The 18335-nt window shown below is 38.4% G+C and overlaps 1 protein-coding gene across 2 annotated transcripts; it reads right to left on the bottom strand.

Annotated features, from left to right (window-relative positions):
• Nucleotides 1–5755: 5755 nt before the first annotated feature.
• Nucleotides 5756–9621, bottom strand: LOC121896026. Of its 2 annotated transcripts, XM_042409652.1 has the most exons (6): nt 9445–9621; nt 8091–8432; nt 7447–7773; nt 6867–7019; nt 6362–6525; nt 5756–6080 (listed from the first exon to the last, which is right to left on the bottom strand). In XM_042409652.1, exons 1-6 carry the CDS (start codon nt 9512–9514, stop codon nt 5958–5960), a joined length of 1179 nt encoding a protein of 392 aa, XP_042265586.1. In that variant the 5' UTR covers nt 9515–9621; the 3' UTR covers nt 5756–5957. The 2 variants fall into 2 exon arrangements, with proteins under 2 accessions (XP_042265586.1, XP_042265587.1); XM_042409653.1 differs by lacking the exon at nt 6867–7019.
• Between the last annotated feature and the right edge of the window lie 8714 nt (nt 9622–18335).

Here is an 18335-nt window from a genome sequence, read left to right as displayed (position 1 = left end):
AAAACATGTTCATTACTTGACCACCAGAGGGCAATGTAAGCTCAAATGATCTATGTTTGACTGTTACTGCATCCAATCCTGCCCACAAACATCCGGGTCAGTTCAGTTGAGCAAATTCAACTTGCCTATAACTGGTTAAGATGTGTAGGGGGTAGAATATGAATAACTTGCATACTGTCAGTTCAGTCTTGCATACATTGTTTGACAAGCAATTATGGTTACAAGACTCTAAACCAGTTAGAGAACTGATCTTTAACATGTATATTTTGCTTGTTCATTTTCATATTATAAATCTTTGCACTTTGTCTACTTCAGCTATGTTCACAGTGCTCTCAAGGACAGGTGTTCCCTTGAGAATGTTTTTTTCCATGTGGGTGACAGCACTGTCAGGTAGGGCTGGGCGATATGACCAAGATCTCATATCATGATAACAATCCCTATCCCGACATAACACATTTTAATTCAATGTATAAATAGATGGTCGGCATAAAGCCGCCTCTGTATGTGCTTTTACAGCATGCTGGCGGAGGTCAGACTGATTAGAGCTGTAAACTCTGTCATGAGGGAGGACAAAGACGTTACTAGGACGAGGGGAGGAAATTTCTCTTCTTTGATAACATTAAAAGTTAAGTTAGACTTTTCTGTTGGCTTCCTGACTCATTTAAAAAAGACGAGAGAAAGAGAGAGAGAGAGAGAGCAGCTGTGGTCAAGTGAGCTAGAGAGTGAATGAAGAGAGGGAGGGCTGGTAGTGAGAAAACCGGTGAATCAGATCAATAAAACATTATTTTCTGATTGTTTCACAGCGGTTACTCTAAATCACAAACACACCCACACCTCCGGTCAACCCTGCAGCTGTAGCAGAGACTCTCACACACTGAGCTGAAATTAAAAGAGTGCACATACATTTGGTAAATAACATCAATAAATACAGTCTCTATTGCGTTTTGCCGTCATTTCTGGTTGCCGTCTCGCTGCTTCTCTCCTCTTCCTCAGCGCGGGCGGGGCTCAGCCCTCCGCATATGTGCAGCTCAGCAGAAGAGACAGACAGCGGTGAAGAGTTGACAACAACTAAACTCATTATGTTACTGTCATTGCAATAAAAGCTTTGCGAGTATAAATTAATCAATGTAATCTGCACAAAAGATGGACAGACTCCAAATGACGAAAAATATTGCCATGATTTGCGTCACAACGATCTAAACAATAGAGCATAATATGAAACGATAGACATTTTTCTCTCGTCACACGATGTATATCGTCATATCGCATATCTTTTCTATTATTTTTATTTCTGTTGGCTGGACTGCACTGCGCTTTCCAAATGAATCGGCGCGAGATGATGGAAGCGGAGGACAGCAGCGACGCAGAGCGACTGTGTTTCTGCTCTGAGCTCTGACGCTCTCAGCTCTGCTGTTAAATGTTGTGAAGTCATTCAACTCCTGTTGAAACAGACATGTACCAGCGTCTCTGCGTCTCCTCCTCTACCGTCCAGTGTGATCAACTCTCCGGCTGGCAGCGCTGTCAGCAGCCTGCAGGAGAGACGCTCCGCGGTGCTTTTGGATGTTATAACTCAACTAGTACCAGGATACAAGCTTTTTATTTCTCTGATGTTTTCAACAACAGCATTAAAACACGAGTCTTGCAGGTAAAACATGCGACTCATGCAGCTGATGATGATCAGTTTTCCAGATCCTCTGTGTTGCAAAGCTGCTGTGCTGATCCAGTTTGACCTGCTGTGTGTCTGTGGTCACCCGCCTTCCTGCTTCACTGCCTTGAGTTGAGATTGTCAACTAGAAGTCTGTTTATTGAATTTAAAAGTAAAACTGTCTTTCACTCAACCAGCCTGTCTGAGTGTCTGCATGAGGGTTCTGCTTCCTGTTGTCTAAACTGTTTTTTTTCATACGGACCCGGACCTACAGCCAAGACAGAGGGTTATGATTTAAAACCTGACGGGGCGCTTCTATTTTAATTGCCGCAGCTTCTGTCGTCTTTACGGTAGTGGTTTAGTGGATGAGGAAACGCACAGACCAATAGCACGCGAGTTCAGCCTTACCACGTGATACCACTCAGCCAATCAAGTTTGTGTATTCCAATAAGGAAACATTGCGACTCCACAGTGCAGACAGATGATGAAGAGTTGGAGGCAAGACGAGTGAGACGGTGAAAGAGAGAAAAAGACGAGTGAGACGGAGAAAGGGAGAGAAAAATAAAGAAGAAATGGCGCTCTCCAAAAAAAGAAAAGTGTATAGCGAAAATAGAGCATTAGATCGATTATCAGTTTTCTTACTAACAGAACTCAGACAGTGGTTATAAATGGTCGAATATCTGAATCAGTTTCAATCATATTGTAAAATTATTGACAGTGTTATTCTGTCTCTTCTCAGTCAGTTGGATCAATCACATGAACTCATAACACCAGAGCTGTGGACTGGTGCGACAGATCTGTTTTAGATTCACATGTGTCCAAAACTAAAGAAATAGTAATCTCACCAAAACACACAGACAGTTCCAACAATCATTCTTGGCTTCAGTAAGTGTTGAACTCGTCCAGACCTACAAATATTTGGGAACTGTGTTTGATGACAGATTGAGATTTAGTGACAGTACAGATGTTATTGTGAAAAAGGCTCAGCAGCGTCTGTGCTGTAAACCAAACTCCATTAGAGTCGTTTTATTCCTCTTTTATTAAAAGTTTTTTAACTGCTGGTTTACATTTGTCAAAAGGACAAGAGCCCATTGCAACATGTTGTTAACTTCAGCTCTAAAATTATTCTCAAAACACAAAGATCCCTGTTACAGCTTAATACTGAACAAGTCCTCAACAAAGCAGAGAAGATTATCAGCAACCACACACATGATGTCCTCTATGACTACTTTAACCTGATGCCATCAGGAATGTGTTTTATTTCTCCTGCATGTAAAACAAACAGAAGGAAGTTTTTTTTCCAGAAAATCAGATTTGTGAATTCTAGAAATGACCTTCATATACGACTAAACTGTTTCACAGTGACGTTGTCTTATCAAACATAATCTCTGCCTGGATGATGTTCACAGTAATGAATGAAGCTACATTTCTATGTGTCTCTGCAGTGAGAGGGAGGAGGTCGGGGTGGATGGGGGGCTACAAGATGCAGGACTGTGACAGCAGAGTCCCAGGTTCACACCCCTGATCATCATCTGGTATTTGGTTTTCCAGGTTTTCCAGGTTTTGGTAGGAGAGTTTTTAGGACCTCTCTTAATGAGGTAGGATGAATTTCAGTGACAAATAGCACTATAATAATATAATATAATAACAAATGAAATTAAAGCTGCAAGCAGCGTTGAACGGGCCTTCGCGCCCTTGGGCACATGGGGCCGCGGCCCAGTCACCTAAGCCTCTGGGAACCAAGAAAACGTTTGGAGATGATCAGTGTGAGAGTCTTTTGACACACAATACTAACCAGTTTCTCTCTGTGAGCCCACCCCTCTGTTTATCACAGATAATTATGAATTATGAAATCAAAATATTGTTAACCTTAATCAATAATTCGGGCACCAACTGTAGGATCTGTGAGGAACACAGTTGATTATTTGCAATAATTATCAATTATCAAAGATAATTAACTAATTAAAGCTGCAAGCAGCGTTGGTCGGGATCTCGCACTCTGGCCCGTCGGGATCAGATCACGCTTTTTAAAAATGAGGGATATTTCTTACAAGTGTAGTGTGCTTTTATTTTGAAAGTTTGATTGACATGTGTACTGTCAGGTGTGTAGAGACAATAACTAACTGCAGCTGGACACAGAAAAATACTCATATATTTGAATGGAGAGTGTGAGCGAACCCACACCTTTTTGAACATTTACTGCTTCCACATAATTTTAGATACAAACTTCATTTGAACTTTAAATGAGTCACGAGACTTTGACCTACAAATCTTGAATTTACATGTGTTTTCTATCTTTTATTGTTTTTGAGATATTAGAGTGTGAGTTTTAAAGTCTTTTCTTGCTCCTCCTGTGATTTTATAATGAGTGTGTATTGCGGAATGTTTCACAGTACTGAGGGAGTGACATCACCAGGAGCAGTTGGAGAGGAGGATTTTAGAGAACGCTTCTTGTGAAATATCCTCATAAATCCCATGACTTTGGCCAAATCTAACATTAAAAATCATATTTTAGTAGGAAATTTCGTTGCGAATCCATTGATACAGGTTTGAAAGTGGTCAGACTTATAGTTTAGACGCCAGATGCCCCAGTTTGGCACAAAGTCCATGCCCAGAGATTGCCTCCCCATTGGTTTACATTGTAAGGTGTAATGTCGCACTCCAACTTTCAGGGCTTACTAAATCTAAACCGTTCCGAGTTATTACAAAGTTTTTAATAACTTTTGCTCAACACAGTGTGATAAGTCATGTATTAACGTTTGAAGCCGATACCATTAACGCCCTAGGAGGAGATAGCGTTTATTCAAGGTCCAAAATTGGCCAAAAATCATACTTTGAAATTGAGATTGCGGACTTCCTGTTGGATTTAGGTCAGGGGTGTCAGCATATGATTTGTAGGTCTTGATGAGACGAATAATTGAGTTTTGGTTCGATCTCTCTACGACATTCCTACGGGCTGTGGCGGCCGTTTTAGATACATAGGTGGCGCTCTCGAGCACATTTTGGCACTTTGGGGGTTAATTTTTACATTTTATCAAATTTTTCACCAGACCTGATGTGCTTGCCAAATTTGGTGAGTTTTTGAGCATGTTTAGGGGGTCAAATTAAGGATTGAAGTGGCGTATTAATAAAGAATAATAATAAAGAAACAAACACACGAAACAAACGCCCTTTGGGCTCAGGCCCTAATGATGGTGGAATTACTGTGCTGATGAACTGAGTGATGTGTTTCAAAGATATTTCAGTTCTCTTTAGACTCTGAGGTTGTTCCTGATCTCTGGAAGAATTCTAACATCATTCCAATTCTGAAGACCAGTGCACCTGAAATCCTAAATAACTATAACATTAACATCACTAGTAATGAAAGATGAGTCTGGGAGAGGTGTTGATGATGCAAAGTTATTTATTTTGAACTCTCTACATGAACATTTAGAACAAACAAGCACATATGTAAGATTATTTCGTGTAGATTTTTCATCAGCCTTTAATACAATGCAGCCTCACATACTAATAAAAAAAAGCTCAAATCTTATTTCCATTTAAATCATCAACTCATCAGATTGATTATCAGTTTTCTCACTAACAGAACTCAGACAGTGGTTATAAATGGTCGAATATCTGAATCAGTTTCAATCATATTGTAAAATAAACAAACACTTTCATACTGCTGGAGTTTCTACCAGCTGATATTTTACTGCAACATCAGATATTTTGGTGGAAAAAACAACAACCAGGTACGTTGTCTCTGAACATTTCACCCATATGTTCAGTATCAACATTTTTGGAATTTAAATACATTAATTAACAACATAAAATGTATTCAGTAGGCCATTGTAGAAGATGTGATGAAGCCTTGTTTTGATCAGAAAAAATAAAAGTATGTTTCACACATCTAAACATGAAAACCAGTTAAATTTGACCCTAACACAATAGGAGGGTTAAATGATTTTAGCATCAGGCTGCAACATCACAAAATGTGATAAAAGTAGAGTCTGAATACTTTCTGAATGCACTGTAATATGCAATTGAGTTGAATATGAATGTAATTTCTAGGAGACAGAGTTGGCTCAAAGTGTAGAAGAACAATATCAAACAACATCTACATTTATGAAGACAGAATGAACATTTCAGAATAAGCAAGTAAGAAGAAACATGATCAGTTGTGTATCATCAGCATAGAGGTGAAAAATAGCATGTTTATAGATAATATCTGCTGATTTAACAAAAAGAAGAAATGAAGTAGAACAAACTGGAATCTTGCAGCACATGTTAACCTGCACAGTACAGAATCCAGATCCAAATCCAAACATCATCATGTGTTTGCTGTGAGTGCAGAGTAGGTTTGGTCCGGATCCCTGCTGTCTGGATCCAGGTTCTGGTAGACGGAGTCTTCATACATGGAGACTGGAGGACGGTTCTCATTGATGACAGATAACTGAAAATAAAACAGGAATGACATCAAACCTAAAATATAGCAGTAACCACGGTAACAGCCCAGATATTGTGTTCCTCAATTGTTTGCTGATATTTTAGTGATAACAACTGGACAGGCCAGAGGTCTATTAATAATAATTATGATTTTATTTAATTATAGTTTTGTTCATACTAGTGAAGTAGTTGCAGACATGAGATTGTTTATTCCTAACTGCAAAAATAAAATGTATAAATGCCAACAGTAAGAGTTAACATGAGACATACAGAGTTAAAGGAAGTCACCTCCATGTTTCTGCTGTCTGAGGTTCCTCTGGTGTTCAAACCAGAGTTCCTCCTCTTCTTCAGTTTGTAGAGGAGCAACAGAACAACAGCCAACAGCAAAACAACCACAGGCACACATACAACCAGAGGCAAGAAGTAACCTGGGCGAGAGACCTCAGAGACGGCTGGGAAGGAAGAGAGAGAGAGAGACATGTAGTTTAAAAGACTGGGATCTTTTGTCTTGTATTAGAAGCTTAAAGGTTCCCTGTGGAGTTTTTGACCACAAGTAGCTTGTTTTTACATCACATGTTAATAATTATCTTACATCATTAGAAATGTAGGATGTGTTTAAACGTGAAATGTTTTCTTCTAGGTGCTGAACTGTCTTATGTGCTGAAACACATGTTGGACCATCTTGTTATTCTTATTAGACAACGTTGTTATGCTGAATTAGACTGTTTTAAGAGGACGTTTTGTTGCAGAGAGACAGTGATGGACAGATGGACAGACATGAACTGTCCTGTACCTGTAAACTGCTCTGTGGTTTCAGGGAAAGATGATGAAGGTGTGAAGCTTCCTGAACTGGAGATTAAACTCTGTGTTGTTGTTGGTGTGGAGGCTGATGGGACTGATGTTGGAAAAGGTCGGAGAGTCCGGTTTGGTTTTGAAGTGGTTGGAGCTGTGAACAATGAAAACACATTGAAACAATCAGATACTGAATCAATAATGCAGAGAAATGAGATGCTGCTCTAGACAGAAAGATCATATTGACAGCATCCATCACATACACAAGAAATATGCAGCATTAAATATGTTAATGAAGTAAATGATTAAGATTTGTTCTATTAATCACTAAAAAGTATAGTTATTTGGACAACTAGTATGACTCTGCCAACCTCAGCACTCCTCTTGTTGTCACAAATCAACTTCTGACTGTAACCCTTAAAAACAGATATTTGTTTCTGTCATGTCATTTCCATCCACTCTTTAAATCTTGTATTCAAAGTTCTTTTTTTTCATTTAAAAATTAAAACAAAACAAGTTTTCATAATTTAACCATCTAACAATTGATATTCATTCAACAGAAAATTAAATATAAAACTCACCATCTACAACAAAGATCGGGAACATGTAGGATGAATCTGGAGACGAAGCTCTGCCGTAACCACACCTGTACCATCCTGTGTCTGACTTCTTCAGCTGTGTGATGGTCACAGACAGTCCATATGTAGATCCTTCTCTATATTCAATGCTGTATCTGCCATTCTGAGCTCTGTTCTCTTCTGTTTCAACCAGGATGTCTTCTTCTTTTTTACATTTATCCTTACAGAAGAACTTCCTGCTTCCATAGACAGTATCGATGCATGGATATGTCATATTTCCTCCCACAGTTTCTGTACGGATGAAACTGGTGTTTTGACCCAACGTTGCAGCTGAAAAGTTGAACAATCAACAGTTACTGTCTGTACTTCCTGTAAGATGCTGCAGTCTGATCACAATATTTCCTGCTTCACATTTACACAGATCCACAGAGTCACACTGGGAGCTGCCCAGTTCAACCAGTCTGACTGCTGGAGTAATGATTTCATCCAACATTGATACACTGAAATCAATATATTATAAACGTCTCACATTCTTCAACAATTTAATTAGATTCTATCTGACTTCATTTATTCTTATGCTTCAAAATCATTAAATGGGATGAACATAGTAAATATATCAGGTTTTATGACTTTCAGTAGAAACTCACCATCTGTAACTATGAGGTCAAAGTCCCAGTAAGAATCTGGGACTGAAGATCCACCCAAACCAAATCTGTACCGTCCTGAGTCTGACTTGGTCAGCTGTGTGAAGGTCACAGTCACATTTCTTCTTCCAGAAGATCCGTCTTTATATCTGATGTTGTATCTGCCACTCTGAGCTGTGACACCATCTGTTTTAATGAGAATGTCTTCTTCTTTACATTCTCCTTTACAGAAGAACACAGTGCTTCCAAATGAAGTGAAGGAGCAAATAATTGAACCATTTCCTCCTTCAGTTCCAGCAATAAGGTTTATTGCATTGACGAGTCCAGTGTTTCCATCCTGCAGTGCTGTTGGAAAGATGAACAGTGAATACTGATGATCAATACTTTGTGTATTGTAGACTTACTGTAAACAGACTGCAGATTAATGAGGGCTAATCCATCAGTTCACAGAGAAGCAGAGATGATACAGAGGCAGCCATTAGCAAAGTTTTCACTGACTGTACAGCAGTTGCTGTTGTTCTACTTGTAGCTGCAGTTGTAGTCACAGTGTCTCTGTGTAACGTCTGTTTTTCAATGTTTTTCTTTCATACTTTCTAATATCAAACACATTAATGAGCAACAAATATTCATGATGGATGGTTCATAACAAGCTCTCTAAAATTGTTAACATTGCAGGGAAGATGATTGGAAAGTCACAAAAACAACTTTGCAATATATTTGACAGTGCTGCACACAGGAAGGCTAAACATAGAACTGCAGATACCTCTACACTACACAACTACACTCAGAGACTGAGCTGCTCCCATCTGGCCGTCGATTCAGGGCCCCAAAGGCCAACCGGTACTTATACACAAAGTCTTTTATTCCCTACACAACACAGGCGTTGAACACAGAATGATGCATCAGGGAACACTTGTTATTTTATAAGATTTGCTCTCTGGTATTATTTATATAACCTATCTGCTGCTACCTGCCCATTTACACTATTGTATGTTGTATATTTTGTATGTTTTTAATGGTGTGTTGTGCTATGTGTAGTGTATGTACTTTTGCTTTATTGTGGGAGAAGCCGAAGACAAATTTCCACTGAGGTGGACAATAAAGTCAATTAATCAATTAATCAATCAATATGTTTTGTTAAATTACATTTAGTTTAGTTAAATTACAAGATTAGATTATAGAGATGTTGTAATTAGTAACAGAATAATTTAGAGAACGACAGGAAAACTAATTAACATGACAGCAACATGAAAACTTGTGTGATACAAATCTGACATTTGTTAAAATGAACACAATGAATGTCCAAAAGCAGTTTGTGCTGCAGCTTTACAGACACAGTCAGGTAATCAGTCCTCACCTGATAAGAAGCAGAAGAACAGAACATGGTGGATATTCATTCTGAGTTTGATCCTGATGCAGAAAATCATCAAACTGTCAGAGAACTGCCTCTATATGTCTGTCTGATCAATCAGGAAGCTGACGATGCTTTAAGTTAACACTCCTTCCTCTCTCTCTCTCTCTCTCTCTCTCTCTCTCTCTCACTCTCTTCTCTCTCTCTCTCTCTCTCTCTCTCTCTCTCTCTCTCTCTCTCTGCAACATGAGTGATCTAGAGGAAGCATACATGTCTGACAAGTACAGTATTTAGGCGCTAGTCCACTGAGCAGTGTTTTAATCGAGTCACTAAGTCTCGAGTCCTCAGTGTTCGAGGTCGAGTCATCAAGGTTGAGTCTGAGTGGAGTTCCAGGATGGGCTCCGGTGCTCCACTCTGGCACAGTCAAAGAGCTGACATACAGATAAAAAAGGTCTATATTAAACATATTCATGATGCACTGATTGCAATTTTCTCGGCCGATTCTGATTTTATTTCTTTCTTTCCTTCTTTCTTTTTTTTCGGACTTAAAGGTATTACAAATTGCGAGCTTTGTGTCTTCTTCACTCACGCTAAAGAACTTCCATACCAACGACATGTGTGGTTGTTGCTGTCTGTGCCGCAGCTGCTGCTGTGTGCGTGACGTGAACCATAGTGTGGCTATGTGCGGAATATTTGACAGCCAAAGATCAGATATATATTACTTCTTTATCAATTAACAAGTTCAAGTCCTCGTCTTCAACTTCCGAGTCCGAATGCAGTCAATGCTCGAGTTCAAGTCCGAGTCCTGGACTCGAGTACTACAACACTGTCACTGAATGATTTCAACACCAATAAAAGGATCTTAAAATTGACTCTAAAACTGACAACCAATGAAGGGACTTTAGGACGGGTGAGATGTGTGCTCTCCTTCAGGTCTTAGTCAGTACACATCCTGCTGCAATCTGAATGATCTGCAGTTTATTTATAACTTTCTTAGGTAGACCAGAAATGAGATCATTGCAGTAATCAAGCCAGCTAGTGATAAAAGCTTAGATAAGTGTCTCAGTATCTGCATGGGAGAGAAACAGTTTCACTTGAACAATATGGGGATAAAAGGCAGTTTTACAAGGCAGTTCAAAACAGTCTCAGCCAGACAGATGAGTCCTAAACCAATCTAAAACTGAGCCAGAGAGGCCAACACACTTCTGTAGACTGTTAATAAGGATTTCATGATCAACTGTATCAAAAGCAGCGCTTCAGTCTAAAAGAACTAATATTGAAAGTTTCTTGTCATCCATGTTCATTCTCAGGTCATTTAAATCATTAACTAGTGCTGTCTCAGTGCTGTGTGGTGAGGATGAAAGCCAGATTATAACTTCTCAAATATACAGCTGAAATTTATGTAATCATTTAGCTGTTTAAATACTAATTTCTCAAGAATTTTACTTAAAGAAAGATTTGAAATTGGCCTGAACTCATTTAGCACTAAAGGATCCAGGTTACTATCAGTTTTCAGTGGCAGGGGGAAACTACCAGTCAGCAGGGAGTGATTTATAAATCACCAGCACTTCATCCTCCAGACCAGAGGTTGTCAACGTGAGAGGTGGGCCTCATTCTGTATTACATAGTTTATATCAAACCTGATTTAGATTCATGATAAAAACTGCTGTGAAGGCTCTTATATAATGATATATAATAATTAATAATATAATATTTCAGAATAATAAAATAATAAATTATCATTTCAACTCTGACTGAAGATAAGGACACTTTACTTTAACCAGCTCCATTTAGGATCTATGAGCACCATATAAACATTTAGTGAATATTTCATACTTTCTAATATCAAACACATTAATGAGCAACAACTATTCATGATGGATGGTTCATGTTTTGTTAAGCTGAACTAATTAAATGTTTTCTTCCTCTCACTCTCGCTATCTGTTTTGTACATCAGCAGTTTCATGATGAAGCTGCTTTGACTCTGTAACTGTGATGAAACTCTAAAATGAATTTGACTGATGTCAGGTTTAAATCATAACTCTTTTATTTTAAGCTAAAGGAAGTAAAGTTAAAAGTAAAGTGAATGTTCACAGTTTCAGTCAGTTTTAATTTAATGTTGATTTGATGTTGAGAAAACGATTCAGATCAGTTGAAGACATGTAGTCTTAAAATAGTGTTTTAGCTTCCTTTCGTTAGTATTTTATACACTGATGACACATATTCAAACCACTGTGGTTTCACCCTGTGTTTTAAGGTCATCAGATAAACATCAACAGCACATTCAGCAGCGTTTCACAGGCTGTTTCCATAAACAGAACATGGTAAACCTTCACTAGCTTCAAATCATTCATTAGTAACAGCTCAGGGGTCTGTATCATGAAGAAAGATCAGCTAATGGGTGTCAATTTTCCAGTTTTACGCAACCGTCCTAACCTTCAACGGGCGTCGGTCACCATGGTGACGTACGCTCCAGAGCAGGTTCAGTTCAAACGTGTCAGCAGCACAAATACTGAAGAATTATCTTGCTGAAAAAGTGGAATCATCATTCTGAAACAAAATCAGAGTTGGAACATGATTACAAGCACAATAGACAAGAGGCTGGTATAAATGCTAGGAAGCTAATGAGGAAATACGGAGCTGGTTCATAGGTGAGCATGGAAATCAGGTGAGCAGAGATGGTGGGAACACACTGAAGCTTATAACTGGGCAGATGGAGAATGACAAAGACAGGAGAAGAAAGTGACTGACAAACACTAGAAATGGACAGAATGTTAAAAATTTGCTGACAGTGCGAAAGACTTTTGACAACACGTAATCATCAATATATGTATAATAAACAATTATTTTTTGCTTCATTCACTCGTCTCTCCTGACTGAAATGCATGTGTATGTAGAGACATGACTGTAAACTCACAGTCTGATCCAGTCATGATGTGTTTGGTGATTTGCACTTGAAAAGGCTTCGAGGTTAAAGGTTTCTCTCCTCCTGGTTCAGGCCCAAATTAGATGATGCTCTGGGTTTTGGGATGAGCAAAATATGTCAAGGGGTCAAGAGACACACCCTGCTTGGGGCCCTTAGTTTCTTGTGTCTTGGGTGTGACTCTCATGTACCATGCATGTGCATGCAGATGTATATCTCGTGGCTGTTTGCTTTCTTTGTCTTTTAAAGGCTATAAAAAAGGTTAGTTTGGCTCTGTATAGTTAGGACAAGCTGATGCCAACCTTTGTGTGAGTTCTGTCTCCTTATTGTACAATAATAATTTTTAATCTTCAACCCAGCAGTGTTTTATGTATTATTTCATGTGTGTGTTTTGGTGTTTTCAGACAATTTCCACGACAAGAGCAAAAACCGCTGTTCTAAGAAATGACTGATGTACATGAAAGCAGTAACTTTAGAAAGTCCTGAGTAACTAAACTAATATCTAACCAGGATTTAGATTCTGACAGACAGCTTTGGTACGGACTGAATGAATGAGGAAATTAAACATTAAGATGGAGGAGACAAAGAGAAACTCAAAGTTTGTTGAAGAAAACCTGTCAGGGAGCAGGTTAGCTTCACAGAGTCAGTTACCATGGTAACCGACCCAGCGTTAGCGTTAGCTCTCTCTCTGGAACTGAAAACCCAGAGTTTCCCTCATCTCAGGGTGAACAAACTCAGAGTTGTTTCATGTCTTCATTCATTCAGTCCGTATCAAAGCTCGTATCGAAGCTGTCGTGGATGAAGAAAACAGCTGCCCAACAATAAGAAGCTTTAGCTTTTTGGTCCTGACCAGCTAAACGCACCACATGAGTTACCTGAGATAATTTTTTTGTGTGTGTGTTAACAATTGTCCATCAATGTGCTTATTTACAGGACGTAAAGCACCATAAATCAGCTCTAAGATGCAGACATGCATGTTTGTGTAAAATGAATTAAATACCTTCATAGCTTGGATTCATAATGGGTTTTTTATTTTTTACTGTAATATATATTTCCATTGGCATTTGATAGCTCTATGTATAGACACTTAAGATTTTTTTTAAGTGGTCAACATCCCACTTTTAAAAAGGAGCTTTTATTTTGAAAGGGGTTTTGGTTTCTTTCCTGTAAATAACATTCAATGTTTTTAAAATCATAATTGTCTAACTTAAATCCTGTGATCTGCATTGTCTAGACTACTTCTTTGGGCTTTAAAGTTACTACAAGGAACTTTTAACTGGTTCTGAAACAGTCTCATGATGCCTCTGATGCCTCTATATGACCTACATAAACAAACAAGACCATCTGTGAAAAGATTGGCTATGTCTAAACAAAGTTTACTTTGCTTCACCATCATCATATTACAATTATTAATCTTACACAGCCACAAACAAACATGTCTACAGGGGTCACTAAGTCAACACAAAATGAAAGTTCCTTGTAGTAACTTTAATGCATTTAAGTGTTTTTTCATTCAATTTTCTTAATTAAATATCAAAACAAGGTTGATGTTTTGACTTGTTGCTAGAGGAGTTCTGTGAAAACTGTTAACCACATTCTTATGATTTTTATCAAACATGAACCCACAGGCAGGTTTCAAGTGTGAAGCACGTTGATCAAACAGGAAGATACACACTTCCTGATTCAAGTTTCTCTCTGTTTATGCAAGTGCTCTGGGGGGTAAGTCAACAAACTTACGGATAAAAAAGTCAAGAGTTAGAAGCTCTTGAGTTATACAAGTGAAAAGCACTTTGAGAATTGACAATGCTTCATAGAAAAGAGAAGCCAAAGCCCAGACTGCTGTGAGTGTTCAGCACTCTTGGAAAATGTGCAACATTTTGGTATTCTGACACTTTCAACTAGTCAACACAAACACACTCACAGTTGGCAACATAATAAGGGGAGTGGTTCAGGATATTTAGAAATGTGTGACATCAGACAGTATACTCATTTCTCTCCGTCAGGCCTTGGCTGAAGCTCTGCACCAGTCTGATGAGGCCCCAGAATAAAAACCTCTTCTCATCACCAGTGAAATCAAAGTTCCGCTGACAGCAGCTGCCTCCGGGCTGTGCGTGCTGTCCTGGTACCACTTTACTGCCAACTGCAATTAAAGCAAACCACCATTTCCCCCACAGGAATGCATCATCAAAATGATTAAACACCAATGGCATACTGTACATGCAGTGTCATACACACACATAACAGAGACCAATAGATCAATGAATGGTACTTTAGTAAAGTGGATCTGTTTAAAGTTAAAATGTCTTATGTAGCATTTTTGTGTTTCAGTAGAAGTATTTTAGAGCAGTGGCAGCTAACAAAGTACATTTACTCAAGTACTATAGTTAATTACAATTTACTTGTGTATTTCTATTATGTATTCCTTTATCCTTCTACTGTACTACATTTCAATACATTTATTTGACACCTGCTTGCTGATTACATCCATCTCTCAACACCTCTAAAGCTCACTAATTAACATCTCGTTTTTATAAATCCGTACGGAAATTGAAGTGTAAAAACAAATTGTGGCTTCACGAGGGGTTATATGCAGGAATATCTCCTATGTACTATTATATTACATACCATTATTTCTATTTATGGTTTCTGCCATATGTGTATCAGTCTGCAGCTGAAAACACACAATTTACTCCTGTTTAAGTGAATCTTTTTAGGAAATTGTTGTATCTGTTCTAGGAAATGACTGACCCTCTTTGAAAAAAACGAAGCTATACATTTGTGACCTGTATTTGAGGCTCTGTTTACACTTGACATTAACATGTGTCTTGAGTGATCCAATCACAAGTGGGCCGCTCTAAGTATAGGTGTGAATATACCCAAGATGCATTGAGATTAGGCATGGGAATTGATAAGATTTTATTTATACCAATGACGTGATCGATTCTACTTATTGGTCCAATTTTTTATCAATTCCCTTATTGATTCCTCCTCAGTTTTATGTGTGAAAAAAAGTAGACCTACACAGGTTTTCAACGTCAATGCAAATGTATTATTATCTCTGAGCCTGACAAGGTGCAGAAACAGAGTAGAATAAAGGCTTGAATGCTGCAGCAGACTGGAGCAGGTGATTCTATTCAGAGAAGGGATTGTTTGGAGACCAACCCCAAGTTTTGTCCAAGTCTGTTTTGTCAGCTAATAAACATTATCAGTGTCTGATAACCGATAAGGATGCAGTGCTGTTATTTATGGTTAGGCATTCTGATTAGGCTACCTCTGTCCATCCTTGGCCCTTAATATCTTAGTGTATTTTGATGTGCTTGTTAAACAGTAATGATGTTTTATGATTCGACAACACTGTGGTTAAGTTCTGGTTAGGTTTAGGCACAAAAACCACTTGGTTAGGTTTAGGGAAAGATCATATTTTGGGTTAAAATAATCACTTGCATGTCAAAATACAATGTGGTCCATGTTAAGACATGGTGGTCCATGTCAATGTATTCACATGCTTTCAAATACATGCATACATAAAGACAATTACAGCAGTAACCCCAACCACCGCGACCCAATTAAAACAATAAAACGTTACAAAAACCAAATACAATTTCAAAAGCTGTAAGCTCAAAACCACAACTTGATACGTGTTGTTATGCTTCAAGTCAGTGTACAGTGTTACTCAACATATTAGTCACATTTTTAATTTTCATGTCTTCTAAGCATTTTGAAGCACCAGTTGTCGCTCTCTTTGTTGTGTACAGTTACCATGGTTACAGATGTGTCCATGTGACTGTGCTCTCCAGTAATGCAACAGACTGACTCTCCTCAGAATGTTTGAACATAACGTTCTTGCTCATCCAGAATTAGCATTAGCATTAGCCCAGACATAATGTTACTGATGAATCAACCAGACCAGAGCCGAATGTTTAGGTTCTGTAAAGTCCTTTACTTCCAGTCATTTACTGAGGCCACAACTGTTCTTGATTTAAAGTGGAACCAAACACAATGACGGGACATTTGTTCATCTATGCAGTTGTGTTAATAAGTGTAAAACTTTGGTTTATGAGGAGCACTTCTGTAGTAACAGAACACTGAAGTGAATATTCTGTCTGTTCTTTTGCAGCTCCATGTCTACAGTAATACAACAACATGTAGATCTGATAACATTCATACTCAATCAGCAAAATGTCTCATCTGTCTGTGATTAAGTGCAATGTCAAGAGAGGTGTGGGATGTAATCAAGAAGCCAATGAAAGCCATACTATCTAACTATAATATTTCTTTGTTCATTTTCTCTACTGCAAGTTTATTTCCTTTATTAAATTTGGGTCTATTGTTATTTGTTTCCATCATTCTGTTATTGATTTTTTTCCCATTTCTGTGTGTTTTAATGCATTTATATTCCTTGTGTAAAGCACTTTAGTTGACCTCATTGTTCTACAAATTAACATGTTTTATATGGAACAATTATACTTTCTTTGATTAATCAGGCAGCAGACTGAGACCAAACAATGAACTTGGAAATGTGTTTTTTTACAGGTAATAATCAGTTCTTTCATTGTTTCATAAACACAGAACAAAATAGCCCTGATGATAAAAAACTGTCCCCTTCATTGTTCACTTAATCTGCAGTAACTGAATCAGCAGCCTGTCACTCACATTCTCGTCCACTAGGAGTCACTGCTGGACTTTCCAACAACATGTGCCTGAGTTTAAAGGGCTGTCATCATACTTCTAACAGCAGTTTTAATGTGACTGCTGAATTGTGATGTACTTTGAGTGAACATTCAGTTTTGGAGCACAGGGCTTTTTCTCCTGCAGGATTGTTGATTTCATGTCCAGCACAGTTGCCCCAAGAAGAAAGACACGTGGCACCAAATGAGGAGCCCAAAATAAGTGTGGAGGGGGGTCATCATGAGTTTGACCTTCACATGGGAGGCCTGCAGACTGGTGATGTTACTGTTAATATTGTTAGAGTAGTGTTTCAGTAGTGTGTAATAATTACTAAGGAACTGTGTATATCACAGACTTCTCTCTGCTGTGTCAGGGTTTTAGGTGGGTAACTGAGTTGGCCCACTCTAGGATAGCTGGGATTTCTGTTCTTAGCCTTTGTGACGGCCAGATGACCTCAGGAGAGCTGATTAAACAGAACCCTGCTCTCCATGACTGTAAACTGGCACACTGATAAATGTGAGCATTGCTCATTTTCCTGTGGACTTCCTGGATCACGCTGGAGCACCTTTAGTTGATTTTACTGTGGACTTCTATGACAAGTTTGATCAAGTTGAATTGTCTGTAATTACTTTATCCTTTCTTTTCATTCAGGGCCATCATCAGATCTAAACTTGACCAATACTTTTCTGCAGACTAACAACGTTCCCATCAGCCTCAGCTGTACTTTCTGTTAAGTAGGGACGTTGATTCTCACATTTTTCACAGATCAAGCGGTCATGTGATCTACTTGATTCCACAATGAGTAATCGCACAGAGAAGAAATCCAATGATTAGATGACCCTGATTATAAGACTAAATACTTCCAATAAAGTAAAAAACATGTTTGTGTATTTTGTCCTTCACAGTCTCACAGTCTGTCAGAGTCAGAAGCTGTCCAAATGATTTTCTCCTCATCATCTGTGACAGCTTCATTCTGTTTGAGGATGATTCAACACTCGCTGTGTTTCTACTCTAAAACACATAAGAAATTGAAAGAAACTTACTAGCCTAGCAACAGTAAGGCTACAAACAACCCATAATGCAAGACATAAGTTCAGTTGAAAAAGAAAGAATATCTGATGTTGTGAATAACATGTGCAGTAATTGTCTAGTCATCGAAAGTATAATATGTACAGTGGGGTCCAACAGTCTGAGACCACTATGTCTTTTTTGTCCACACGTGCACGCTCACTGTCCATCACTAAGGAATGGATATCAAAGAGTGAAAAAAGGATATATCAGATTAGTAATTGATTAATATATTAAT

Source organism: Thunnus maccoyii, chromosome 4, assembly GCF_910596095.1.
Source record: "Thunnus maccoyii chromosome 4, fThuMac1.1, whole genome shotgun sequence".
Taxonomy (NCBI): domain Eukaryota; kingdom Metazoa; phylum Chordata; class Actinopteri; order Scombriformes; family Scombridae; genus Thunnus; species Thunnus maccoyii.
The sequence above is the reverse complement of the archived record's forward strand: the minus strand, read 5'-3'. Positions and strand labels throughout refer to the sequence as shown.